This window comes from Schistocerca nitens, chromosome 3, assembly GCF_023898315.1.
Source record: "Schistocerca nitens isolate TAMUIC-IGC-003100 chromosome 3, iqSchNite1.1, whole genome shotgun sequence".
Taxonomy (NCBI): Eukaryota; Metazoa; Arthropoda; class Insecta; order Orthoptera; family Acrididae; genus Schistocerca; species Schistocerca nitens.
In genome coordinates, this window is record NC_064616.1 from 506,360,099 (window position 1) to 506,387,676 (window position 27,578).

A 27,578-nucleotide genomic window follows, 5' to 3' on the forward strand; every position below is an offset into this window, starting at 1 on the left:
CAGTAGAAAGTGTAGGTGAAACAATTAGCAAGAAATAACAGCAGTAAGTTGAAAAAGCAACTCATAAAATTCAACTATGTGAATGTATCGCTAACTTATTTTGAAATTAAGAAAATCATATATTGTCTAATAAATGCTATCTGTTTTTGATGGTGTTTCCAGTATAGTAATAAATATTTATTCTCATATAATTGGCTTGCCCATTTCTGAAATATGTACTGCATTGCTAACTCAAGGCATTTTTGCAGAGACTGAAATATACTGCTGTCAAACATCTCCATAAGAAAGGTGATGGGGAAAATGTGTCACTGCTTACCTGTTTCACTGCTAACATTTTCCAAAATTTTGGGTAAGGTGATGTATTCTTGAAAAGTATTTCACCTGAGCAACAATATTCTCAGCAAATCAGTTTGGATAGCAGAACTGTTGCTCTAGTGAAAATGCCTTTTACATGTTCTCACCAAATTTTACAAGCACTGACTAATAAAATAGCATTGGTTGGTATTTTCTGACACAAGAAATTTTGCTATGTAAATCACAGTACTATCCTAGATCAGGGGTCACCAAACTACAGCCACAGGCCAGATCCAGTCCATGAAGTCAGTTCTGGCTGGACAACAGTTCTTGAATATGCCTGGTAAAATGTATGGAACATGACACTTGGTGATACAATTCAAATTTTATGTTCAGAATATGAATAGATCACACATGAGACCCGACTGCTATTAAATTTACTTTGCTCAGTTTTAAAATCCATCTAGGTATTGTACAGAATGGTGATGTGGCACATGCTAATCATTTTGTCAATTGCGTGCTTTTTTGAAAAAAAGTCCCGTAGCCTCTGTCCTAGATAAATTAGTTTTATGTAAGTGATGGTATTGCTAACCAATGGATGAGGTCATATCTAACCAAAAGAATCCAGAAAGTTGTACTTCGTGGGCCATCCAATGTAGTCCCAGGGACTCCATTCTGAATGCAGAGAAATCACATGTGGGGTTTGTTAGAGCTCAGTCTTCAATCTGCTATTCCTCATATACACTACGTGAGCAAAAGTATTCCGACACCACCACCACCACCACCACCACCACCACCACCACCACCACCACCACAGTTTTTCATATTAGGTGCACTCTGCTGCCACCTACTGCCAGATACTCCATATCAGCAAACTCAGTAGTCATTAGACATTGCTGGAGAGCAGAATGGGCACTCCACAGAACTCATAGACTTTGAAAGTGATCAGGTGATTAGGTGTCACTTGTCATGCATCTGTATGCAAGATTTCCACACTCCTAAACATCCATAGGTCCACCGTTTCTGATGTTATAGTGAAATGGAAACATGAAGAGATACCTACAGCACAAAAGTGTACAGGTTGACCTTGTCTGTTTACTGACAGAGATGCCGACAGTTGAAGAGGATCATTTTGTGAATAGGCAGACATCTATCCAGACCATTGCAGACTATTCCAAACTGCGTCAGGATCCACTGCACATACTAATACAGTTAGGTGAGAGGTGTGAGGACTTGGATTTCATGGTAGAACAGCTGCTCATAAGCCACACGTCATGCCAGTAAATGCCAAACAACGCTTCGCTTGGTGTAAGGAGCATAAACATTGGACAACTGAACAGTGGAAAAATGTATGGAGAGGTGAATCACAGTACATAATGTGGTGATCCAATGGCAGGGTGTGGGTACAATGAATGTCCGGTGAACATCAGCCAGAGTGTGTAGCACCATCAGTTAAATTCAGAGGTGGTGGTGTTACGGTGTGGTCATGTTTTTCATGGAGGGGTGCTTTCTTCCCTTGTTTTGCATGGAATTATCACAGCACAGGCCTACATTGATGATCTAAACACCTTCTTGCTTCCCACTGTTGAAGAGAAATTTGGGGATGGTGATTGCATCTTTCAACACTATCAAGCACCTGTCCATAATACACGGCCTGTGGTGGAGTGGTTACACAATAATATCCCTGTAAGGGACTGGTCTGCAGTTGTGACCTGAATCCTATAGAATACCTTTGGGATGTTTCGGAACGCTGACTTCATGCCAGGCCTCACTGACACATCAATACCTCTCCTCAGTGCAGCACTCCATGATGAATGGGCTACCATTCCTCGAGAAACCTCCTAGCACCTGACTGAACATATGCCTGTGAGAGTGGAAGCCGTTACCAAAGCTAAGGGTGGGCCAACACCATATTGAATTCCTGCATTACTGATGGAGGGTGCCACAAACTAAAGTCATTCTTAGCCAGGTGCCCAATTACTTACTTTACTTTTACATACTCTTTATATGTAATAAATCTTATAAATGTTCACCATGTATCATATTTATAAATTTGTGATCTGACTGTAAAAGACTCAATCCACATCATTACAATTAGCCATGAAAAATGATACATGAAACTTCAAATAACGAAACAATCAAGAAGGATATTGTTGTTCAGTGACACCTTGCTGTTGAGGTACTCACACACTAAGAAAAATGGCTGGAAGAAGCATACATAGGATTTGGTTGGTGGAATTCGCAATTACATGGCATCCACCTTTATGGCATGCAACACAAAATGCAGTAGTACCAACCAGCATTCAAGCAATTCATTTTGAAATGAGTGTTATTTCAATGATTACAATACACCACTATGCTATGACATTACAAATTTCACTAAAACGTGTTCATTATATCATTTCAATAGTGACTCATCAGTTGGGTTGCATGATCTTATATGCCCTGTTAAAGCTAATAGATAAACATAATCTGTTGATAAAATGTTGATCTTTCTTGCTATTGGTAACAAGAATATTTTTCAGGTTGATATGGCATGATCATTTTATATTAAAAAGGCAGCCATATTCTGGTCTCAAATTCTGCAGAAATCAACTAAATAGGAACTCAGGAGTATTCGATACATAAAATTTTTGTGCCAGACTATCAAAAAGGGTGGTGGCATTGCTGACAGCCATGATTTGAATCCCAATCATGGTTTTATTGCCAAAATAGATTACATTAAAATGAAATGTTTTATTAACATTTGTACTGAAATGTGTTGTTTTGCTTTCCCCTACAAAGCTTAGAATTTGATATATTCAGATTAGAAGGTATTCGTAAGAGTAAAAAAAAAGTGCAGTGGAATCTTGCATAAGTGATTCCATCTCCACATCTGTCACTTCTTATAGTTAATAAATGAATTTAGAATGAACTCTGAAATTCAGAACCATAAGAGCAGTAAGAGTAGGTGAGGCACAAAAAATGAAAATTTCTTAAATTGTGAAAAATAGTATATACTGTATTAGAAATGTTTGTTGAATGATCCCTTAATTTAAAGCTCAGACTTAGTGTGACTTTGAAATCTGTGTAGTTGAGAACATTACATACGAATGCAAACTGTATGTGGAAGAGTAACATATATTGGGATATGGGGTAGCAAGCAAATGTGTTGGAATAAGCAGTATTATTCACCTTCCACAGAACAAAAGCTATAATTAAATTCTAGACAAAATTGATGTTAATTGTCATAAAAAATAATTTTAATTTGCTTTACAGTATTAATCAAACATCGAAATTTTCTAGATTATCAATTTTAAGATGTCACCAAAACCATTACACTTCATTCTGAAACATTTGTTGCATCAGCTTGAGGATGCGCAAGTGCATAGGGCTTTTGGTCCCATTCTGGAGAAATGTCACATTATGTTTACTGTTACCCTTATTTTCGATCACTTCGCTGATATACAGCAGAACCACACTAAAATGAAATTGTCTAGAGTATCTGGCCTAAAAATTTTTGTCCTCATTTTGACCTTCAGCATCTTCTTTCTCAGAATAATGTAAAGGCTGCCACAATTTGTGTTCCATTGTTTCAGGCATGCCAGATTCTTCAAAAAATGGTTCAAATGGCTCTGAGCACTACGAGACTCAACTTCTGAGGTCATCAGTCCCCTAGAACTTAGAACTACTTTAACCTAACTAACCTAAGGACATCACACACATCCATGCCAGAGGCAGGATTCGAACCTGCGACCATAGCGGTCTCATGGTTCTAGACTGTAAAGCCTAGAACCACACGGCCTTTCCAGCCGGCTCAGATTCTTCTTAAAACACGATAATCCTTGTATCTTGTTTTTTTTTTTTTTTCCCCCTGTTAAGGCTACCAGTATTTTGAATGATCTTAATTGAAACTTGGTTATCTGTTGCAATGACACATTCCCTTCCCATCTCTGTTGCATTCTTTGATCTTCTATACAGAAACTTCAAAAAACATCAGCACCAACTAAATCTTGGCATGGTATATCTTCATCTGTTGGCACATTGTATGCTCAAACACTACAGTACATGGGTATGAAAATACATAACAATCTGAAAGGAACCCCCCCCCCCCCCCACGGGGTCCGCAACTCTTTTGTGGATACGTGCATAGTGAGCATGGACCCTGAGCTAATGTGGCCCTCCCTCCCTCCCTCCCTCCCTCCCTCCCAGGATCTGCTCCTGAAAAACCTATGGATCAGGATCTTCTGCCTTCGGCTGAATGCCGTTCCATGCTGTCGGTCGCAAGCTCTGAGCAGTCATTTAGTTGACGGCAACCTTGGTCACATTCCTCCATTTTCTGTTCACCCTATGTCCATTATCCACTGGAATATCCGTGGCATTCAAGCCAATTGGGATGAATTGTCAATCCTCTTACTATCTTACTCGCCGGTCATCTTTTGTCTTCAGGAAACAAAGCTGCGTCTCCATGACAACTTTGTTCTATCCCATTTTCAGTCCGTCTGATTTGATCTCCCCTCTGTTGAAGGCACTCCAGCACGTGGAGGACTTAAGATTCTTCTCCGTGATACCCTCCATTATCACCCAATCCCCTTAAACACTTACTTCCAAGCTGTTGCTGTCAGTCTTTCCCTTTCTAGATACACATTCTCTCTTTGTACTGTATACACTCCATCGTCCACACCAATGGCACGAGCTCCTCTCCTTAATCTTCTTGGTCAGCTTCCACCTCCCTATTTGCTGGTTGGGGACTTCAATGCCCACCACCCGCTTTGGGGATCTCCACATCCTTGTCCGCGTGGCTCACTATTGCTAGACGTCTTCCACCAAGCAGATCTAGTTTGTCTCAACAATGGGGACCCTACATTTTTTGTCTGCCTCCACGACAAATTTCTCTCATTTCGACCTTGCGGTCGGTAATGTTCTGCTAGCTCGGCGCTTCAAATGGTTTGCCCTTGATGATGCACACTCGAGTGACCACTTTCCATGTGTCCTTAGACTGCAGCCTCAACTGCCATATATGCGCCCGCGACGCTGGAAGTTTGCCCAAGCCGATTGGACACTTCTTCGTCTCTAGCGACATTCGATGACAGTCACTTTCCCAGTGTCGACGATGAGGTCACACATATTACAGACGTTATTCTTACAGCTGCAGAATGTTAAATACCACGCACCTCCGAATTGCCCTGGCGCCCCCCAGTTACTTGGAGGAACGAGGCATGCCATGACGCAATACGTGAGCGGCGACGTGCTCTTCGCGTTTTCTGCCACCATCCTACTTCGGCCAACTGTATCCGCTATAAGCAGTTCTGTGCGCGATGCCGTCGCATCATCCGCGATAGCAAGAAGGCAAGCTGGAACTTCTTTACTAGCTCATTTAACACCTTCGCTCCCTCCTCTGAAGTTTGGAGTCGGATTAGACGGTTATCTGGTGCACCTAGTTTCTCCCCAGTCTCTGGGCTCACTGTCACGCATAATACGTTAGTGGACTCCATCACAATTTCTAACTCATTGGGTCAATGCTTTGCTGAGATTTCGGGCTCTTCAAATTACCTGCCAGCATTTCTCCCGAAGAAACGTGCAGCAGAAGTGCAACCTCTTGCTTTCTCCTCTCAACATCGCTAAAGTTATAATACTCTTTTCTCCATGCGGGAACTCCAACATGCACTCTCTTCTCGCTCCTCCGCCCCAGGACCGGATGGTATCCACATCCAAATGTTGCTGCATTTATCAACCCATAGTCTGCGTTACCTCCTTCGCCTTTATAATCGAATTTGGACCGACAGTACTTTTCCCAGACGATGGCGGGAAGCCATTGTCATTCCTGTTCCGAAACCTGGAAAGGACAAACATCTCCCCTCTAGCTATCGCCCCATTTCTCTCACGAGTAGTGTATGTAAGGTTTTGGAGCGTATGGTGAATTGCCGTTCAGCTTGGTGGCTGAAATCCCGCAGTCTTTTAACACCTGCCCAATGCGGATTACGCAAGCATCGTTCAGCGGTTGACCATCTTGTTGCTCTCTCCACTTATATCATGAACAGTTTTCTCCGGAAATGCCAAACAGTAGCAATATTTTTTGATCTAGAGAGAGCATACGATACCTGTAGGACAGGCATCCTCCGCACACTGTTCTCTTGGGGCTTTAGAGTTCGGCTGCCCCTTTTTCTTCGCGAATTTATGGCAGAGCGCATATTTAGGGTGCGGGTGAACACTACTCTCTCCTGTACTTTCTCCAAAGAAAATGGGGTACCCCAGGGCTCCATGCTAAGTGTTGTACTGTTTGCCATTGCCATAAATCCTGTTATGGATCGTCTCCTTCCTGATGTCTCGGGCTCCCTCTTTGTGGACGATTTTGCGATCTACTACAGCTCTCAATGGACCAGCCTTCTTCATCATCATCTTCAAGGATGTCTCGATCGTCTCCACTCTTGGCGCATCGAAACCGGCTTCCGCTTTTCTCCCAGTAAGACCGTTTGTGTAAATTTTTGGCATCGTATGGAGTTTCTTCCACCTTCCTTACATCTAGGACCTGTCAACTTTCCGTTTTCAGACGTGGCTAAATTCTTGGGTCTTATGTTTGACAAAAAACTGTGCTGGTCCTCCCACATTTCCTATCTTTCGGCTCGCTGTCTGCGCTCCCTCAACACCCTCCGTGTCCTGAATGGTATCTCCTGGGGAGCCGACCGAGTGGTCCTTCTCCGCCTCTGTCGCGCCTTAGTGCGCTCGAAATTGGACTATGGAAGCATAGTTTACTCGTCTGCTCGGCCGCCTATTCTTCGTCGTTTTGACTCTATCCACCACCGTGGATTACGTTTAGTGTCTGGAGCTTTTTCACCAGCCCTGTGGAAAGCCTTTATGCTGAGACTGCTGAACCTCCGCTGTCCAATCGGCGAGCAGTCCTCCTGAGTCGTTATGCTAGCCATCTGTCTTCCATGCCTGCTAATCCAGCCCATGACATTTTTTTCGACGCCTCCTTTGATGTAGAGTATGCAGGCCGCCCCTCCTCCCTACTACCACCGGGAGTCCGCTTCCGTCAACTGCTCCATTCTCTTTCCTTCCGATTTCCTAAAACCTTCTTGACAACTTGCGGTACAGCACCACCTTGGCTCCGTCCCTGGACCTGCCTGCACCGTGACCTTTTTCGATTTCCCAAGGATGGTACCCCTTCACTTGTTTATCATCGGGCATTTGTAGATCTATGTGCACAAATGAAAGAAGCCACATTTATTTATACTGATGGCTCGAAAACATCGTTGGGTGTAGGGAGTGCCTATATTGTTTGCGACACCCCAAATAGATTTCGGCTTCCCGACCAGTATTCGGTTTATACTGCAGAGCTTTACGCTTTTCTCCAGGCTGTCCCATACATCCATCGCCATCGGCAGATACAGTATGTTATCTGTTCAGATTCTCTCAGCTCTCTTCTCAGTCTCCAAGCTCTTTACCCTGTGCACCCTCTGGTCCACCGGATTCAGGACTGTCTGCGCTTGCTCCACCTGGGGGGCATCACGGTGGCGTTCCTCTGGCTGCTGGGACACGTTGGTATCTGTGGAAATGAGGCGGCCGATATAGCAGCCAAGGCTGCCGTCTCTCTTCTTCGGCCAGCTATTCAATCGATTCCCTTCGCCGATCTACGGAGCGTTTTATGTCGTCGTGTTGGTTTTTTATGGCACGCACATTGGTGGACACTTTCCCATAATAAATTGCGGGACGTGAAAGCTCTTCCTTGTGCTTGGATCTCTCCCTCCCGAACACGTCGTCAGGAGTCCGTAATTTTAACTAGACTACGGATAGGGCACTGTCTTTTTAGCCATCGACATCTTTTAAGCGGCGATCCTCCCCCACTCTGTCCCCACTGCTCTCAGCTGTGGACGGTAAGACACCTTTTACTTGAGTGCACCTATTTTACTCCATTATGCATCAGTCTACAGCTGTCACCTGATAAATCTTCCGTTGTAGCAGATGACACGCGCTGAGCCAATCGCGTTCTCGAGTTTATTAGAGCCAGTGAGATGACGTCAGTCATTTGAAGCTCTTTTTGGGGACAACCCCCTTCCATAGTGTTTTTTTACGCTTTCCTTCTGTTTTTAGTTTCTACAATTGTGAGTTTCGTTCCCATTGCTGCTGATTTCCAGTTTCGTTTTTTTTTTACCTTTTCCTAAGTCACAGACCAGGCACTAATGATTGTAGCAGTTTTGCGCCCTAAAACCATAGAAAAAATCTTAAAGGAAGAGAATTGCTCACTATAAATTTAGAAGCACTGAAGGAAAAAACACGAGAAACTAGTGTACAAGTGTTACTACACAGTAGAATTGAGCAGGAGATAGAAAGTGCTTAATCCTATTAATTTTTAAAAATTTGTTACTTTTAAGAAAAATTCTCTCTTGCTATTTATTACATATCCAGTACAGTATATTATATTAACAATATTAAAACAAAAATTGTAAGTAGAGTTTTGTGTTCTGAGAAGTCCCCTGCACATAGTGTCAATGACTTGAAAATCTATGTTAAGAGACAAGTTTAGATTCCATCCTATTCTATGGTCACAGTTTCTATAACGGATGGGGACAGAGTAACAGTAACTTTGTCAGTATGATTCACACAAGAAATCTGCTGTAGCTACTTCTGATAATGTGGTACTTCATGTGTTCCTTTATATAGATTTCACTGCAATGAGATTGACAGAATGTAATATATTAGATGAATATTTGGAAAAAGGTACTTTTTTGTATATTGGAATAAGAACATATACAAATAAAAATTGGAAGGAAAATTAAACAAATGTTCTCGCATGTCAGTTTTGTGGAAGCCTTCTCCATAAAGTTTTGGATTGCAATAGATCGTTCACATACTTTATCAGCATAGCCAACAGATGAGTGTTTTAAAATACTTTCCTGTATGGTTTTGCTGTCCACTACAGGAAATATAGTAGCAGGTGAGAGAAAACAAGAAATAAATAAATAAAAATAAAACTGGTAGAGTTAATAAACAAATTAGTTCATTTTCTGTGATTCGTAGTAAATAAGTGCCCTGTTTATATTTATCATAGTCTCTTTTCAGAATGAAACTTGAACCAAATTGGTCTAGTCAGTTAGCAGGCACTATGTAACAAAAATTAAGTTACTTGAATAAAAGCTGAAAACTGTGCATTCAGCACTGTAATTCCAAACAATAAAACTTCAGCTGTTATACATGTAAATTTCTCTAGGCAGCTACAAAATTGTGCCATAATTTTCATAGAAAAAAATTCTCACACTGGGGTTTACAGCTAAACCAATCTGAAGACTACAAACTACAATTGGCATAAAATTAAACTGAGATACTGCCTTTATGACCTTGCGTATTGAAGAGTGACATTATCCGACTTGCTCCCCTTTATACCTGAAAATGTCATTTAAAGTGTGTAACAAACTACTTTTTTCCAGGATAAAACAAGGCAGCTTCATGCAGTTAACAATTCAGCACAAAATTCGACACCAAAATCAACACCAAAATCTACAAGGAAACAACCTGCATCAAGACTAGTACCATCATCTGTTCCAAGGCCACAACAGAAAAGGACGCTACAAACACCACAGACACTGCCTCGAGATAGAACGATAATGATAAAGCCTCAGTCAACAGTTAAGAAATTCTTTTCTGGTTCAAAACTGAAAACTGCTCAGGCAGACCCATCAGGTATTGCTTCTAAGGCAACACAAATTGTTGCAAGGCGCAGAATAAGTCCTCAAACACCAGCACAAAATATGGATACAAAATTGAAAGTGGATAAAAAGAAACTTACAAAATGAGTAATTTATTGCACATGCATTTTACAAGCTCTCTGAACTGTAGTCTTAGATTTATTTGTATGATGCAAAATGTCTACTGAACATTAATAAATTTTATAGGTGGTAATATTAAGTACTGTAATATTATACTACCACTTTTGCATATTGTCGGAAAGCTGTTTTTTTTTTTTTTTTATATATCATTACCAAACAACAATTTTATCGTACTGTCCAAAATTTTACTGATGCAAAGTACCCCGCAGAGCAGTTAGTGCATGTGCACAACAGTGTCTGTAAAACCTGCTCCCTAAAAACTGAGGGGTGATCCCCTTACAAAACATTAAAAACATTCTATCCTAAATGTCCATACAAACTACATGGTTTTTAATATTTTAGGGGCTCATCCACAAGTCATCAGTAAGCATATTTTAATATTTGAGCTATGTACTCACTCCTGGTTTTTATATTTGTGAGCAGGCTGCCATAAGTATCTGGGGATATGTATGTAGAGAGCTAAACTCTGTTTCACAGTGTAGTATTTAAAGACAAAATTTTTAACTGAGGACATGGACATGTGTGTGTGGTTATGTGCAAATAAGCAGGTGTTCCTAGGATTTGTACGGATATATTTTTTAAGTCAAAAGTATTTTTAAAATTAAATTTGAATGTAATTTAGGTTCAGTTAATTTTTCTTCAGAGACTGTCAAACTAAACTTGAAAACATTTTACTGATTGAGGCGAAATGGTGCTCTCTGTTGAACAACATTGGAATAAAACTTGATTTTGCAAGAAAAATCTTTTAATCTAAAAAGTAGCTTTATCCTGACAGTAAATGTAAACAATCATTGAAGATAAATGATTAAAAGGATTTTGTTTGCAGGATATGGTGAGTATGTTAATTTGTGTCCTGTTGGGTGATTGGGACATCTAAAGATTAATTTCCTTCATTCACATAATGTTTTGTTCAGAAGCATACAGAATATTTTTGTAACCATTAACATGAGTCAATGATTCACTTATTAGTGTCAGTTAAGTACATCCAATATTATAAGTAAAGATGGTTGAACAGCTTTTTCACTAATTAATGCAGACAATAAATTAGCAATACAAATTGAGTTAAATAACTGCAATTACTTCATGAATAAAATATGCTTGAATGATGAATTTGTATGACCTAGGAATGATTAGCAATCCATTGTTTCTTCCAGTGGTTTTAGTATGTGTTGGAGAAAAAAGTGCCTAAATTAACCATTACTAAAATAATGGAGTTATTTTTGTAAAATAAGTCCACACTGTCTAGTGTAAGGAGGGTGTTACGTGGCACCTGTGTGATTGAACACAGCTCTGAAATGAGTATCCAGTGGCACAAACTTGTAATGTTAGTTATGTAACAATACAAATTTAGGATTTGTAAATTATAATATAGTAGTCAGGAATATAACCTGTAAATTGGGCAAGATATGTAAAGATAGAGGTTAATGTATTAGTTCAAGGTAAATGCAGACTGAAAAAGAGAAAAATAGGGGCAGCATTGTGCTACATGCTGTGCAGTAGCATGGAGCTGACACACTTGCACTGCAAGAGATTGACAGCTAGCGAATGCTGCAAGCACAATGAATATCACTCTTAAAATAAGCAGGACCTGAAATGCGGAAAAGGAAATAAGAAATGTTATAAAATCCATAGAGGAATATGAACTAAAATTGTGAATGATGTGTTAAAAATTATAACGTAAAGGAGTAAACAAAATTTAATAAGTAATAAAATTTAATGGGTCAACTAAGTACCAAAATGACCAGAGTACAAAAATGGACCATAGGAAGTTGCCGAGCTGAGGACTTCGTAGGCTGCCATGGTTGCGGTATTGGGCACTGTTGGTTGTCATGCACCCTATTTGCTAATTCTGTGACGGCATACAACTGAAACTTCTTCTCCAGCCTCAGATTGCATGGCAGTAGCTCTTCTGTAGTACTGCTTATGTCAACAATTTGGTTTGCAACAGTTTTCACAACATGGGAAACACACACAAAATAATAATAAAATTCGAAAGATAATGCTAAAAATGGTCATGAGCAAAGCACACAATCACATGGAAATGAATGTTTGTACAAAACTCAGTGGTTTGTCCACTCAAGATTGTCGCACATAAACAGACGAGTTTGTCACCATTTGTTGGCCTCAGATCACATGGTCACAAGTGAAGCAAGATGATGTGGGTACACTGCTTAAATGTGAGGGGTGCAGCTAGCTGGCTTCATTGCCACACCCACACACTATTCTCAGGAAGAGGCTAAGTTTCTAGTGTGGTGAAGGGCATTGACAAAATACATATTCATCATAATACATTTATTCTACACAAAGGAGTAAGTGAACAAATGAAGCTTGCAGTGTCTATCAACTGACAATCCTGGTAATGGTGTTCACACAATAGTTCCACTCACTTTGTCCTGGAGAGTATATATTACTTAGTGACAAGTATGTCAACCAATCACATGACTGCAGAAGAAAAATAGATGCATGTCAGGAATAAAGTAAACTACCTTCATGATCACTAGGTGCCATGTGCTTAATGGTTTCAACCAAATGAGAATGAAAATGAACAGAGAACACCAAACTCACTTCTGTATGTGTGATTGGGAGCTTGCATTGGACATGACCTATGGGATCCACAGCTTGCCAGATCAGACACTGGGATACATGTCTGCACACTACCATAGCCCAGCTCACACTGTTTTGTGTCCTTCGCTTCTGTGTGCACTACATCATTGCCAGAATTGTAGCTTAACAGCAATTTTGCTGGTCTTCTCGATGTACTCAGATGTATCTGGTAAGGATCATATACAGCACCACAATACTATCAGAGGACAGACAAGCACAGTGTACAGTCTTTAGTAGGCCTGTTGCATCTGAGTGAGTGTTTCACCAATAAAAGACTTTGGTTCATCTCCCCTGCAACACTGTTATTCCATTTTCTGTTGTACATAATTGTAATTTCCAAATATTTTGTTGAATTGACAGCCTATAAATTGGTGTGATTTATCATGTAACTACAATTTAACAGGTTTCTCTCATACTTGTGTGGATGACCTCACTTTCCTTTATTCAGACAATTGCCACTTTTTGTACCATAGAGATATTGTGAAGAAGTCATTTTACAGTTGTTTTGATTTTGAGAGTTTAATAGACAGCAGACGGCATCTTGAAACAGTTTTGGAGGGCTGCTCAGACTGTCTCCTAAATCTTATATACTTGCATACACCAGGTATCCCTTTCACTCCATTCTCCATCACTAAGGATATACTGTGACCTGACCGGCTAGACATTGTGAATCCTGTTGCACAACTGAAGCAATACTCCACAGGCACAAAAGCCTTCTGGAAATCTAGAAAGGCATCAATAGCACCCATTACTCTGTGAGAAATAGTTGTTTCACAAGAAGAAAGTTTCAAAAGCTTCACTGACTGTGTGTCCATAGGCCACGACCTTTCAGGAAATTCATGATGTTGGGACAGTGTCTAAATTCCAAAATCCTACTGCGAATCGGTCTGTCATTGGTCCGAAATTCATCCTATTACTCCTACTTACTTCCTTGACTGTTGTTGTGACCTGTGCAGCTTTCCATTCTTTTAGTTCAGATCTTTAAAGTGATCGGTTTTATGTGATGTTAATCATGGCCCTATTGTATCAGCATAACCTGAATGGAATCAAATTGGTATACTATCAGGACTGGAAGACATGCCTTTATTAAGTTAAATTGCTTCACTACAGCAAGTTACATTGGCAGCTCTTCTTGGTTTAAATTTTTACTTCACCTTTGGTGAAGGAATTTTGGAGAAATGCTTAAGAATTCCACTTCAGTGGTGCTATCATTGGTAATATTACCTTTGGTATCACAGTGAAGGTATTAATTCTCTCTTCTGCTGATGTACTTTACATGGAGGATGTAAAGTTCATTCCATCAAACTCATGTGTGACATCATTACGATGTGTTTAAAGTGTATCAAAGATGACAGGAGCCATGTATCGACTTTTGTGATTGTTTGAGAAGCTAAAATGCAGTAGCCATTCTTGCAGACAAAAGAGCAAGTCATTATATCTTTAATCCATGGCAATTTTGGAAGTAATTGATTTTCTTTCTACGAAAAGAAACTACTGACTTTACAAAAAGGACTAACAATGGCCTACATAAATGTTGAGATACCCGTGGGCAATGCCATCTCATGGTGGCTCAGTCAAGTGGTGGTGTGAGAGAAGTGCCATGTTAAAACCTTATGGAAACAAATTTTTTTATGTAAAAAATTCGAAGTTACGCCATCATTATGGATTTCATGTTAAACTTGCCAAGACAAACTGCAGAAACTTGACTATGGAATGCATATGGGCACTAGCATATTCTTAAGTGTCCCACATCCAAAAACAACACAATGTTGCAGAATGTGTTATTTGCCATAACTAGAAATAAAACAAGTTTTATATTAATACAATGGCCGTGTAAACACATTTCATGAAAATGTGTACTCATTTGTTGACAACCCTTGCATGGTTACATCCATCCTTGGTTTTCTTTGTGAAAAAGATTTGCCCTCTCCAGTGAGTCCCTGAATTTTCCTCTGTAACAGGAGTACCTCAGTGTAGGCATTGGTTATGGAGGCTCTGACCTTGCCTTCCCACCAGCCAGGTTCTCCCCACCTTTTCCCTATAATTGTCTGATCTGTCATGCTGTTTTGTTACCCCCATTTCTTGTTTTCTTCCCCTGGTGTTGTCCCATTGTGTTGTGATCATGGTATGGTATGGTATGGTATGGTATGGTATGGTGTGGGGATTGGGACAGGTTAGTGGTGGTGCTGATGACCCTAAGTGCACAGTGTTTTTGGGGCACCCCTGCAGCCCTAACATTCCTTTTCCTCTTTGTTTGCATATTTCTCTTTCCCTTCCCCTTCATTGGAATGTGTTGACTGTGTGGACTGTGCTGTTTTTGTCATTCCTCCCTTGGTTTCTGCCACCTTATACCATGGGACCAATGACCTTACTGTTTGGTCCCCTCTACCTACCACCCTACCAACCTTTTTCAGCTTTGCATCCAGAGATACACAGTACAACTGATAACTTATTGAAAATATTGCTGCCACCTCTGATGTGCTCCCTAACACTTGTGTTATGCTGCTGCACTAAAATTTTCAAACCCTGTTACATACCAGATTTTGAGTGTTCACCCAACTGTTCAGCAATGGTGGAAAGTGAAGCCATTTGCCTAAAGCCTTATTCCAATTATACCTTATGACATGCTCTAAGAGACATTTCTCATTTAGAACTTTGCTCCAACTCCTCTGTACAGGAACTCCTTGCAATTTCTTCACGATTGCTATCCTGTAAGATGTAAATTATGAGATGTGACCACTATACTTTGGACACTAAATATCTCCATTGACCAGTTTGGAAGGTAAGACATCAGAAAAGACAGTTTTTTTTATTTTAGAATACACACAAAATCACCTGCATTGAATTTCTGTCTGTGGATCCACCATCTTAATACAGTTGTACACTGTATGTTATAGGTACCTTGTCACAAACATTAACAAATCTCATTTTAATTGCACAACATCCAGTTCATTTTTACACCCCTCTAATCTGGAGAATGTCTAGCCATTTGTGTGAAGCATGAAGATATAATTGCATCCATATATGGTTTTTTTATGGTTCTTTTCAGATTTTATAAAACACTATCTTGCAGGTGGGAGAATGTCTAGTAGTGTTTTATTCTGTATCATTCCATTACCGGCTTGAGATACTTACTGTAAAATTCTCCATGATGGTCAATTTGAAGGTTGTCAGGACTCTGACTTGTCCCTGTCTGCAGCAATTTGTGCAATTTCCTTCCCTGGCTTTGCTTTCACAGGCAGGGCCAAGGTGAATTTGGAATACCTATCTAAGTCCGTTCATATATATTTGAAACCTTTATTAGCTTGAGAAGATGGTTTCATATCTGAGATTGGCCTTCTGTAAATAATGCAGACTTGCATAATAACATGCCTGCATGGGAATGTCTGGCACACTGGCTTGTGGAGCTCATGAACAACTATCTCCACAATTACAATTACTTGGTGATAAGTCTCTCTCAAGGCTACGAGATGATTGCTGTTATTTTAGTCATGTGAGCTGTATTCCCTGCAGCAGCTGACGCTGTGAGTAGTAATAGTTGTTCTGTGGTCTCGTTTGCGTCATCTTAGTATACATACTTCAGAGGTAGTGTGTTCAGTCTTCTATGCTAAACATCAATGCTTTCCCCTGCAGTATGAGCACCAGTTAATGCAGGTTGAATAATTTTCCTGTATTTCCTACTGTTTGAGCCTTGTATTTGTCCATTTTTGGTATTGTTTTGTCTGTGTGTGTTGTAAATAATGCTTTATTACATATTTCTCTTTCAGTGATTACTTGGTTTGGTTCATAATTTTTAAGAATACTAGATTAAATAAACCTGGTGTTCTTTCCAATTCCTTATTCCCAACCCGTGTTGTTTGCTTGGATAAATATATAGGGTGCTTACGTAAGATATGGGTTTATCCCTGCTGACCCCACATGTTGTCTCACTCGCTATCCCTGCCATGGTTAATGAAATTGGTAGCATACATCTTCCTCCTCTTCCTCCTCTTCCTCTTCCTCTTCCTCCTCTTGCCACCATTTGTATGGTGTGGACCTTTTTACTGGTTTAAATGTTACGTTCCCCCCCCCCTTGCCACCACCTTACGTTCCCCCCCCCCTTGCCACCACCTTACGTTCCCCCCCCTTGCCACCACCTTACGTTCCCCCCCCTTGCCACCACCTTACGTTCCCCCCCCCTTGCCACCACCTTACGTTCCCCCCCCCCCTTGCCGCCACCTTACGTTCCCCCCCCCTTGCCGCCACCTTACGTTCCCCCCCCCTTGCCGCCACCTTACGTTCCCCCCCCCCTTGCCGCCACCTTACGTTCCCCCCCCCTTGCCACCACCTTACGTTCCCCCCCCCCTTGCCGCCACCTTACGTTCCCCCCCCCCTTGCCGCCACCTTACGTTCCCCCCCCCTTGCCGCCACCTTACGTTCCCCCCCCCCTTGCCGCCACCTTACGTTCCCCCCCCCCTTGCCGCCACCTTACGTTCCCCCCCCCCCTTGCCGCCACCTTACGTTCCCCCCCCCCTTGCCGCCACCTTACGTTCCCCCCCCCCTTGCCGCCACCTTACGTTCCCCCCCCCCCTTGCCGCCACCTTACGTTCCCCCCCCCCTTGCCGCCACCTTACGTTCCCCCCCCCCTTGCCGCCACCTTACGTTCCCCCCCCCCCCTTGCCGCCACCTTACGTTCCCCCCCCCCTTGCCGCCACCTTACGTTCCCCCCCCCCTTGCCGCCACCTTACGTTCCCCCCCCCCTTGCCGCCACCTTACGTTCCCCCCCCCCTTGCCGCCACCTTACGTTCCCCCCCCCCCTTGCCGCCACCTTACGTTCCCCCCCCCCCTTGCCGCCACCTTACGTTCCCCCCCCCCTTGCCGCCACCTTACGTTCCCCCCCCCTTGCCGCCACCTTACGTTCCCCCCCCCCTTGCCGCCACCTTACGTTCCCCCCCCCCCTTGCCGCCACCTTACGTTCCCCCCCCCCCTTGCCGCCACCTTACGTTCCCCCCCCCCCCCCCTTGCCGCCACCTTACGTTCCCCCCCCCCCCTTGCCGCCACCTTACGTTCCCCCCCCCCTTGCCGCCACCTTACGTTCCCCCCCCCTTGCCGCCACCTTACGTTCCCCCCCCCCTTGCCGACACCTTACGTTCCCCCCCCCCTTGCCGACACCTTACGTTCCCCCCCCCCTTGCCGCCACCTTACGTTCACCCCCCCCTTGCCGCCGCCTTACGTTCCACCCCCCCCTTGCCGCCGCCTTACGTCCCCCCCCCCCTTGCCGCCGCCTTACGTTCCCCCCCCCTTGCCGCCGCCTTACGTTCCCCCCCCCCTTGCCTCCGCCTTACGTTCCCCCCCCCTTGCCGCCGCCTTACGTTCCCCCCCCCTTGCCGCCGCCTTACGTTCCCCCCCCCCTTGCCGCCGCCTTGCGTTCCCCCCCCCTTGCCGCCGCCTTGCGTTCCCCCTCCCCCTTGCCGCCGCCTTACGTTCCCCCCCCCCTTGCCTCCGCCTTACGTTCCCCCCCCCTTGCCGCCGCCTTACGTTCCCCCCCCCTTGCCGCCGCCTTACGTTCCCCCCCCCCTTGCCGCCGCCTTGCGTTCCCCCCCCCTTGCCGCCGCCTTGCGTTCCCCCTCCCCCTTGCCGCCGCCTTGCGTTCCCCCCACCCCCTTGCCGCCGCCTTGCGTTCCCCCCCACCCCCTTGCCGCCGCCTTGCGTTCCCCCCCACCCCCTTGCCGCCGCCTTGCGTTCCCCCCCACCCCCTTGCCGCCGCCTTGCGTTCCCCCCACCCCCTTGCCGCCGCCTTGCGTTCCCCCCACCCCCTTGCCGCCGCCTTGCGTTCCCCCCACCCCCTTGCCGCCGCCTTGCGTTCCCCCCACCCCCTTGCCGCCGCCTTGCGTTCCCCCCACCCCCTTGCCGCCGCCTTGCGTTCCCCCCACCCCCTTGCCGCCGCCTTGCGTTCCCCCCACCCCCTTGCCGCCGCCTTGCGTTCCCCCCACCCCCTTGCCGCCGCCTTGCGTTCCCCCCACCCCCTTGCCGCCGCCTTGCGTTCCCCCCACCCCCTTGCCGCCGCCTTGCGTTCCCCCCACCCCCTTGCCGCCGCCTTGCGTTCCCCCCACCCCCTTGCCGCCGCCTTGCGTTCCCCCCACCCCCTTGCCGCCGCCTTGCGTTCCCCCCACCCCCTTGCCGCCGCCTTGCGTTCCCCCCACCCCCTTGCCGCCGCCTTGCGTTCCCCCCACCCCCTTGCCGCCGCCTTGCGTTCCCCCCACCCCCTTGCCGCCGCCTTGCGTTCCCCCCACCCCCTTGCCGCCGCCTTGCGTTCCCCCCACCCCCTTGCCGCCGCCTTGCGTTCCCCCCACCCCCTTGCCGCCGCCTTGCGTTCCCCCCACCCCCTTGCCGCCGCCCGCCTTGCGTTCCCCCCACCCCCTTGCCGCCGCCCGCCTTGCGTTCCCCCCACCCCCTTGCCGCCGCCCGCCTTGCGTTCCCCCCACCCCCTTGCCGCCGCCCGCCTTGCGTTCCCCCCACCCCCTTGCCGCCGCCCGCCTTGCGTTCCCCCCACCCCCTTGCCGCCGCCCGCCTTGCGTTCCCCCCACCCCCTTGCCGCCGCCCGCCTTGCGTTCCCCCCACCCCCTTGCCGCCGCCCGCCTTGCGTTCCCCCCACCCCCTTGCCGCCGCCCGCCTTGCGTTCCCCCCGCCCCCTTGCCGCCGCCCGCCTTGCGTTCCCCCCGCCCCCTTGCCGCCGCCCGCCTTGCGTTCCCCCCGCCCCCTTGCCGCCGCCCGCCTTGCGTTCCCCCCGCCCCCTTGCCGCCGCCCGCCTTGCGTTCCCCCCGCCCCCTTGCCGCCGCCCGCCTTGCGTTCCCCCCGCCCCCTTGCCGCCGCCCGCCTTGCGTTCCCCCCGCCCCCTTGCCGCCGCCCGCCTTGCGTTCCCCCCGCCCCCTTGCCGCCGCCCGCCTTGCGTTCCCCCCGCCCCCTTGCCGCCGCCCGCCTTGCGTTCCCCCCGCCCCCTTGCCGCCGCCCGCCTTGCGTTCCCCCCGCCCCCTTGCCGCCGCCCGCCTTGCGTTCCCCCCGCCCCCTTGCCGCCGCCCGCCTTGCGTTCCCCCCGCCCCCTTGCCGCCGCCCGCCTTGCGTTCCCCCCGCCCCCTTGCCGCCGCCCGCCTTGCGTTCCCCCCGCCCCCTTGCCGCCGCCCGCCTTGCGTTCCCCCCGCCCCCTTGCCGCCGCCCGCCTTGCGTTCCCCCCGCCCCCTTGCCGCCGCCCGCCTTGCGTTCCCCCCGCCCCCTTGCCGCCGCCCGCCTTGCGTTCCCCCCGCCCCCTTGCCGCCGCCCGCCTTGCGTTCCCCCCGCCCCCTTGCCGCCGCCCGCCTTGCGTTCCCCCCGCCCCCTTGCCGCCGCCCGCCTTGCGTTCCCCCCGCCCCCTTGCCGCCGCCCGCCTTGCGTTCCCCCCGCCCCCTTGCCGCCGCCCGCCTTGCGTTCCCCCCGCCCCCTTGCCGCCGCCCGCCTTGCGTTCCCCCCGCCCCCTTGCCGCCGCCCGCCTTGCGTTCCCCCCGCCCCCTTGCCGCCGCCCGCCTTGCGTTCCCCCCGCCCCCTTGCCGCCGCCCGCCTTGCGTTCCCCCCGCCCCCTTGCCGCCGCCCGCCTTGCGTTCCCCCCCCCCCCCCCCTTGCCGCCGCCCGCCTTGCGTTCCCCCCGCCCCCCCCCTTGCCGCCGCCCGCCTTGCGTTCCCCCCGCCCCCCCCCTTGCCGCCGCCCGCCTTGCGTTCCCCCCGCCCCCCCCCCCTTGCCGCCGCCCGCCTTGCGTTCCCCCCGCCCCCCCCCCTTGCCGCCGCCCGCCTTGCGTTCCCCCCGCCCCCCCCCCCTTGCCGCCGCCCGCCTTGCGTTCCCCCCGCCCCCCCCCCCTTGCCGCCGCCCGCCTTGCGTTCCCCCCGCCCCCCCCCCCTTGCCGCCGCCCGCCTTGCGTTCCCCCCGCCCCCCCCCCTTGCCGCCGCCCGCCTTGCGTTCCCCCCGCCCCCCCCCCTTGCCGCCGCCCGCCTTGCGTTCCCCCCGCCCCCCCCCCTTGCCGCCGCCCGCCTTGCGTTCCCCCCGCCCCCCCCCCCTTGCCGCCGCCCGCCTTGCGTTCCCCCCGCCCCCCCCCCTTGCCGCCGCCCGCCTTGCGTTCCCCCCGCCCCCCCCCCTTGCCGCCGCCCGCCTTGCGTTCCCCCCGCCCCCCCCCCCTTGCCGCCGCCCGCCTTGCGTTCCCCCCGCCACCCCCCCCCCTTGCCGCCGCCCGCCTTGCGTTCCCCCCGCCACCCCCCCCCCTTGCCGCCGCCCGCCTTGCGTTCCCCCCGCCACCCCCCCCCCCTTGCCGCCGCCCGCCTTGCGTTCCCCCCGCCACCCCCCCCCCTTGCCGCCGCCCGCCTTGCGTTCCCCCCGCCACCCCCCCCCCCTTGCCGCCGCCCGCCTTGCGTTCCCCCCGCCACCCCCCCCCCTTGCCGCCGCCCGCCTTGCGTTCCCCCCGCCACCCCCCCCCCCTTGGCGCCGCCCGCCTTGGGTTCCCCCCGCCACCCCCCCCCCCCTTGGCGCCGCCCGCCTTGGGTTCCCCCCGCCACCCCCCCCCCCCTTGGCGCCGCCCGCCTTGGGTTTCCCCCCGCCACCCCCCCCCCTTGGCGCCGCCCGCCTTGGGTTTCCCCCCGCCACCCCCCCCCCTTGGCGCCGCCCGCCTTGGGTTTCCCCCCGCCACCCCCCCCCCCTTGGCGCCGCCCGCCTTGGGTTTCCCCCCGCCACCCCCCCCCCCTTGGCGCCGCCCGCCTTGGGTTTCCCCCCGCCACCCCCCCCCCCTTGGCGCCGCCCGCCTTGGGTTTCCCCCCGCCACCCCCCCCCCTTGGCGCCGCCCGCCTTGGGTTTCCCCCCGCCACCCCCCCCCCTTGGCGCCGCCCGCCTTGGGTTTCCCCCCGCCACCCCCCCCCCCTTGGCGCCGCCCGCCTTGGGTTTCCCCCCGCCACCCCCCCCCCCTTGGCGCCGCCCGCCTTGGGTTTCCCCCCGCCACCCCCCCCCCTTGGCGCCGCCCGCCTTGGGTTTCCCCCCGCCACCCCCCCCCCTTGGCGCCGCCCGCCTTGGGTTTCCCCCCGCCACCCCCCCCCCCTTGGCGCCGCCCGCCTTGGGTTTCCCCCCGCCACCCCCCCCCCCCCTTGGCGCCGCCCGCCTTGGGTTTCCCCCCGCCACCCCCCCCCCCTTGGCGCCGCCCGCCTTGGGTTTCCCCCCGCCACCCCCCCCCCCTTGGCGCCGCCCGCCTTGGGTTTCCCCCCGCCACCCCCCCCCCTTGGCGCCGCCCGCCTTGGGTTTCCCCCCGCCACCCCCCCCCCCCTTGGCGCCGCCCGCCTTGGGTTTCCCCCCGCCACCCCCCCCCCCCCCTTGGCGCCGCCCGCCTTGGGTTTCCCCCCGCCACCCCCCCCCCCCTTGGCGCCGCCCGCCTTGGGTTTCCCCCCGCCACCCCCCCCCCCCCTTGGCGCCGCCCGCCTTGGGTTTCCCCCCGCAACCCCCCCCCCCCTTGGCGCCGCCCGCCTTGGGTTTCCCCCCGCCACCCCCCCCCCCCCTTGGCGCCGCCCGCCTTGGGTTTCCCCCCGCCACCCCCCCCCCCTTGGCGCCGCCCGCCTTGGGTTTCCCCCCGCCACCCCCCCCCCCTTGGCGCCGCCCGCCTTGGGTTTCCCCCCGCCACCCCCCCCCCCTTGGCGCCGCCCGCCTTGGGTTTCCCCCCGCCACCCCCCCCCCCTTGGCGCCGCCCGCCTTGGGTTTCCCCCCGCCACCCCCCCCCCCCTTGGCGCCGCCCGCCTTGGGTTTCCCCCCGCCACCCCCCCCCCCCTTGGCGCCGCCCGCCTTGGGTTTCCCCCCGCCACCCCCCCCCCCCCTTGGCGCCGCCCGCCTTGGGTTTCCCCCCGCCACCCCCCCCCCCCCTTGGCGCCGCCCGCCTTGGGTTTCCCCCCGCCACCCCCCCCCCCCTTGGCGCCGCCCGCCTTGGGTTTCCCCCCGCCACCCCCCCCCCCTTGGCGCCGCCCGCCTTGGGTTTCCCCCCGCCACCCCCCCCCCCTTGGCGCCGCCCGCCTTGGGTTTCCCCCCGCCACCCCCCCCCCCTTGGCGCCGCCCGCCTTGCGTTCCCCCCCCCCACTTCTCCTTTGGCCCTTACTGTTCTTATTTAAGTCAGCCTGGATATCCTCCTGACTTCTCTTCATCTTACTGCTTTTGTTTGTTCTTCGCCTCCTTTTCGGTCCCCCGCACATATTTGATTCATCCCTAAATCTGAAATCTGTTGTGTGAGCCACATGAAGAACTCCCTCCCTAGCACCTTTGGCATGGGATACTCCTACACCTACTCCTTTTCCTTCTCCTTCTCCTATTCCCTTTCCCCACTTGTACTACTTCCCTGCCATAGCACTCTCACCTCCTTGTTATGTCACCAGCTCGGTAGCCAGTCTTTGAGGTGGGGCTGTTATGTACACATCTGGCTGATCCCCCTGACACAACAGGGGTTGGATCACAATGCTGGTACCTGTGCTGAGAATGCCTCATACAGGCCTAGGAGTGGGTGCCCATCTTTCCAGGTCATCAATGGGCTTGTAACCTCTGTTGGGGCCTCTGGTTATCCCGGGATTGTATGTCAACAACTCTTGCATCTGGTGCAGCTCCCACTCGGTAGTATCTACTGGACGCCAGTTCCGAGGCACCGTCCATTGAGTCTCTGCATGGGCTCTTTCCCGTGGCTTCCAGTGTTCTATGTCCAAAACATGGGTTATGCATTTTTGCCATTGACCCACAGCACACCTGATACAGAACTTTTAGGCAACCAGCACCTACATGTTGTAGTACAGTCCTGTTTCTTGGGTCTTCTTACTGATAAAACGCTGGTGTGGCTGCACCTTATTCACCACCTGAAGGCTACTTGCATGTAGAAGCTTACTGTTCTCTGCCTCCTGGACCACACATCTTGGGGAGCAGACCATGCTACTCTTCTCCATATTTGCTGTGTTCTAGTTTTGTCCAGACTAGATGAGAGTTGTCAGTTTTATGGCTCAGCAGCTGTTTCCACCCTGAAACTACTTTACCCTGTTCATCATAACGGTGTGCGTATTGCTGTCAGTGCCTTTCGCATTATTCCTGTTGAGTCTCCTCACAGAAGTGAGGGTTCCCCCACTACAAATATGACGGAGCCAACTACCAGTTTATTATGCAATCGCCATTAGATGATTCCCTGACAGTCTCGTGTACCTCATCCTCTTTTTCATTGCAAATGAGAGATGTCTCCTGCTCGTACTCACCCATAAGTGGGATTGCTGGTTTGAATGTCTCACTTCCCTCTGTCGGGATCTGCATCTCCACTCACTGGAATGTGCCCTTGTGTAATTCGTCCCAGACCCCTTCCCCTCTTGGATGGTGCCTAGACCACAGTTTAAGACCGACCTGTTCCAGGGTCCTAAGCTCTAAGCTCTGTCACCTCTGTAGTTTTCTGGCGTCTTGTACGTGGCATCCTCCATCCTTGCAGGGTTTCAGGGTGCCATCATTTTCTACAATGGTTATTCTAAGAAGATAGATAAGGCAGGATATGCTTTTATGTCTCCTACTGGCATGGTAACCATTTACAGCTGGGATTGTGTAGTGTTCACAGCAGAGCTGCTAGCCATTAACGGGGCCCTCCATTTTGTTAGTCTCGACTCCCTCCAGAGTGTTTCAATATGTACTGGCTTGATGAGCAGCCTGCAGGCTATAGACCGATGCTACTCTCGTCACCCTTTTGTATCTGCTACCCGTGACCACCTTTTTGCCCTCAGCAGTGCCACCCGCACAGTTGTCTTTATCTGGGTCCCAAGTCATGTCAGCATCCCAGAGAATGAACTGGCAGACAGTTTGGTTAAAGGGACGGATACTAAGCCCCATACGCTTTTATGATTCCAGGTGCGGATATGCGATTACACGTCACATCTCTCTTTGCCCGAAAGTGAAATGACATCTCGTGTGCTACTTGTCTCTGTAATAAACTCCTCACAGTAAAAGACTACTGCAGTTTGGCACTCTTTCTTCTGCTCCTCTCAAGAGTCCATTGTCTGATACTGCCTATGCGTGTCATACTAGGCCCACCCATTGTTTTATTGTGTATAACAAGCCACCCCCGCAATGTGGTTGTGGAGCCAAACTGATGGTATTCCATATATTGGTGGCATGTCCCTTTCTTTTGGCCCTTCATACTAAGTATAGCCTTCCAGATTCCTGCTGCTCAATATTAGCAGACGATTCATGGATGGTTGAACTGGTCCTCAGTTTGCTTTGTGAAAGTGGCTTTTATTTTCAGTTATAAGGTTTTGCTTTACTCCTGGAGCAGGGCTGGGGTAGTTGTGCTTGGGGCCTCTCTTCGTATTTCCTGGGTCTGGGACCCATGACCACTGCCCCGTGCAAAGACTGCTCTTTTATCCCTCTGTTTTTCCGCTTTTTAGATTTGGCCTACCCTTTCATGTGTTCTACTGTGTGTGTTTTTAGCTTTCTTGCATTCTAGTTCAACCCCTCCAACTGGATCTGCCCACTTTTAGCGGACACCTCTACCTTACATCTGTAACTGATGACCTCACTGTTTAGTCCCATAAACCCCCTGAATCAATCAATCAATCGATCGATGAAATGAATGAATTGTTAAAGCCTCAACACTTCCATTATTTGGCACCAGATGAATACAAGCATTTATACACTGTTAAAATTGCCTCAGCTTTACACTATGCTTGCACAAATACTCTAAAAAGTCATAGTATGCACCTCTAACACATGGACACAGATGGCTTTTTCTTCCTGTGGGGATAATTATTGAACAATATAGACCATTAACATTTGCAATGCTTTTGTGTGTTATTTAAATACCCATGTTCCCTCAAGTTAATCAAAGCATAGGTTCTCCACACACATTTACTACTGAAATCTTTCTTCCAAAATGGCAACACATGTATCAGGTGCATTATACTCTTTGAACTCCATCACGCTGCATAGATAGTGCCATTCATACCATGAATACACGGCCATAGTCCCAATGTGTTGAAAATTTTTATTTCAATTATTACAATAGTCACTGCCAGGTGCTAGTCAAACATTCATATGTTTAAACCTGCTAGCAGTCAAACTATATGTATTGCCAAATAGCAGTATTCTGCTGGCATTTAACTGAGGCTTTGGAAGCTAAAGCTGTGGTGGTGGTGGTGGTGGTGGTGGTGGTGGTGGTGGTGGTGGTGGTGGTGGTGGTGGTGGTAACAGGCCCAATAAATGTGGAAGACCGCCTGTGGACTGCTGTTGTGGGGTGGCACAAAACATGTGCAGTTCTGCTAGTGCTGGATTGAGGGGGAGGGGGTGGTGCATTGCACTACTGAGGAAATAAACATAAGTATAAATGTATATATTAACAACAATATTATTACTAGTAACTGAGGGACAAATACTTCTAAATCTGACAAAATTTGCTTTTTATTCTGGATTGAAGCAGTGGCTGACCCTTGCTTATGGTATTTCATAGTGATCTTTAAACTATGACATACACACCTTGAAGGAGAGGCTATTGGATTTTAATAAAAAATGGGTGGGGGTGAGGTGAGGGGAAGAAGGGGAGCTTTATTCTGATTGGCTGAGAGCATCATGATGTGATTTGCTGGGAGGGGAGGGGAGTGGAGTGGAGCAGACGTGAAATTACCTTCAACATAACAAGCACAGTTGCATCAGCTGTAATCTGACACCTGATGACAACTGAAAAAAGTACTGACATCTAAAAGTTTCTTGCCACAACACTCACTGCCCCCCCCCCCCTCCACTCTCATCTGTTTTGTCCCAATGAAGTCAACGTGTTGTTATACATGTAAGGAAGATCTGAATCCAGTCACAGATGTGGTCTAGTAGTCAATAAGCTCATCTTTTGTTCATGAATGAACAGCGTGTAACTGACACCTTCCTGAAGTCAGTCAGGAGGAGGAAGATTACAGTTTAATGTAACATCATCAATGTGTTAGAGGTGGAGCACAAACTTGGATTATGGAAGGATGGGGAGGGATATTGGTCATGCTCTTTTCAAAGAAGCCTTCCAGGCATTTGCCTGGAGCAATTTAGGGAAATGATAGGTGACCTACATGTGGATGGTCAGATGGGATTTGAGTTGTTTTCCTCTAGAGTGAGAGATCAGTGAGCTAATCACTTAGCCACCTTCTTCAGTAAGGAAACATACTATAAATTTGGGACCCTTTATATAGATACTTTTCATTCTACAAATACATTGTGCTTGAGCATGGAACATTGCATCAATCTAAAACAGATGGACATTAGATATTTTTATTTATATTTATGGGCATCTGCCTGAAGACCCTTTTTGTAAACAGAATGGTCTGTATTGGGTGGAATCTCTTAGTCGTTAAAGCGATTAGGTGCCACATGGAGATGGGAATTTCTTCCATGCAATCTCACAGGTATCTCTTTCGATCCAGGATGCAGAAACTGACAAACAGCTACAAGACACATCCTGGAGCCTCCAGCTACCTTCCACCAGCACACTTCGCTCACCTGACTGGAGTTTACTTCTATACACCTATTTTACCCTCACTTTACCCTTTATCTGATTCTACACCTCAAATAACATTGGTAAAGATTGAGTTGGGTGTGTACTTGCATGGATTGTGGACCAGCCTGATTCATGGCCTGTTCAGCACTTACATACATTCATATCAGTTTTGATTTTGTGATAATCCTTTCAGTTTTATAGCGTGAGCATTCTGCCATGTAGAAAGAAGGCAGCTTTTGATTATTGTAAAAAGTTTTCACATAAAGCCACTCATTTCATGATTTCAGCCTCCTATTAGAATACAGTAACAGTTGTCATCTTCACTATTAGACAATGTCCTTACAAATATCGAAACTGGTGTACTGAAG

General features: G+C 49.4%; 2 protein-coding genes across 2 annotated transcripts in view; one reads left to right on the plus strand and one right to left on the minus strand.

Annotated features, from left to right (window-relative positions):
* Window positions 1–10,629, plus strand: part of LOC126249640 (uncharacterized) — a 64,599-nt gene extending 53,970 nt beyond the window's left edge. The window contains exon 4 of the mRNA XM_049951318.1: window positions 9,699–10,629. Coding sequence (XP_049807275.1) covers window positions 9,699–10,064 — 366 coding nt within the window. The 3' untranslated portion in view covers window positions 10,065–10,629. The remainder of the gene's footprint in view (window positions 1–9,698) is intronic.
* Window positions 10,630–11,579: 950 nt separating this feature from the next.
* Window positions 11,580–27,578, minus strand: part of LOC126249305 (spidroin-1-like) — a 48,997-nt gene continuing 32,998 nt past the window's right edge. The window contains 2 exon segments of the mRNA XM_049950958.1: window positions 11,580–11,645; window positions 18,403–20,271. Of these exon segments, the coding sequence (XP_049806915.1) occupies window positions 11,580–11,645; window positions 18,403–20,271 (1,935 nt within the window).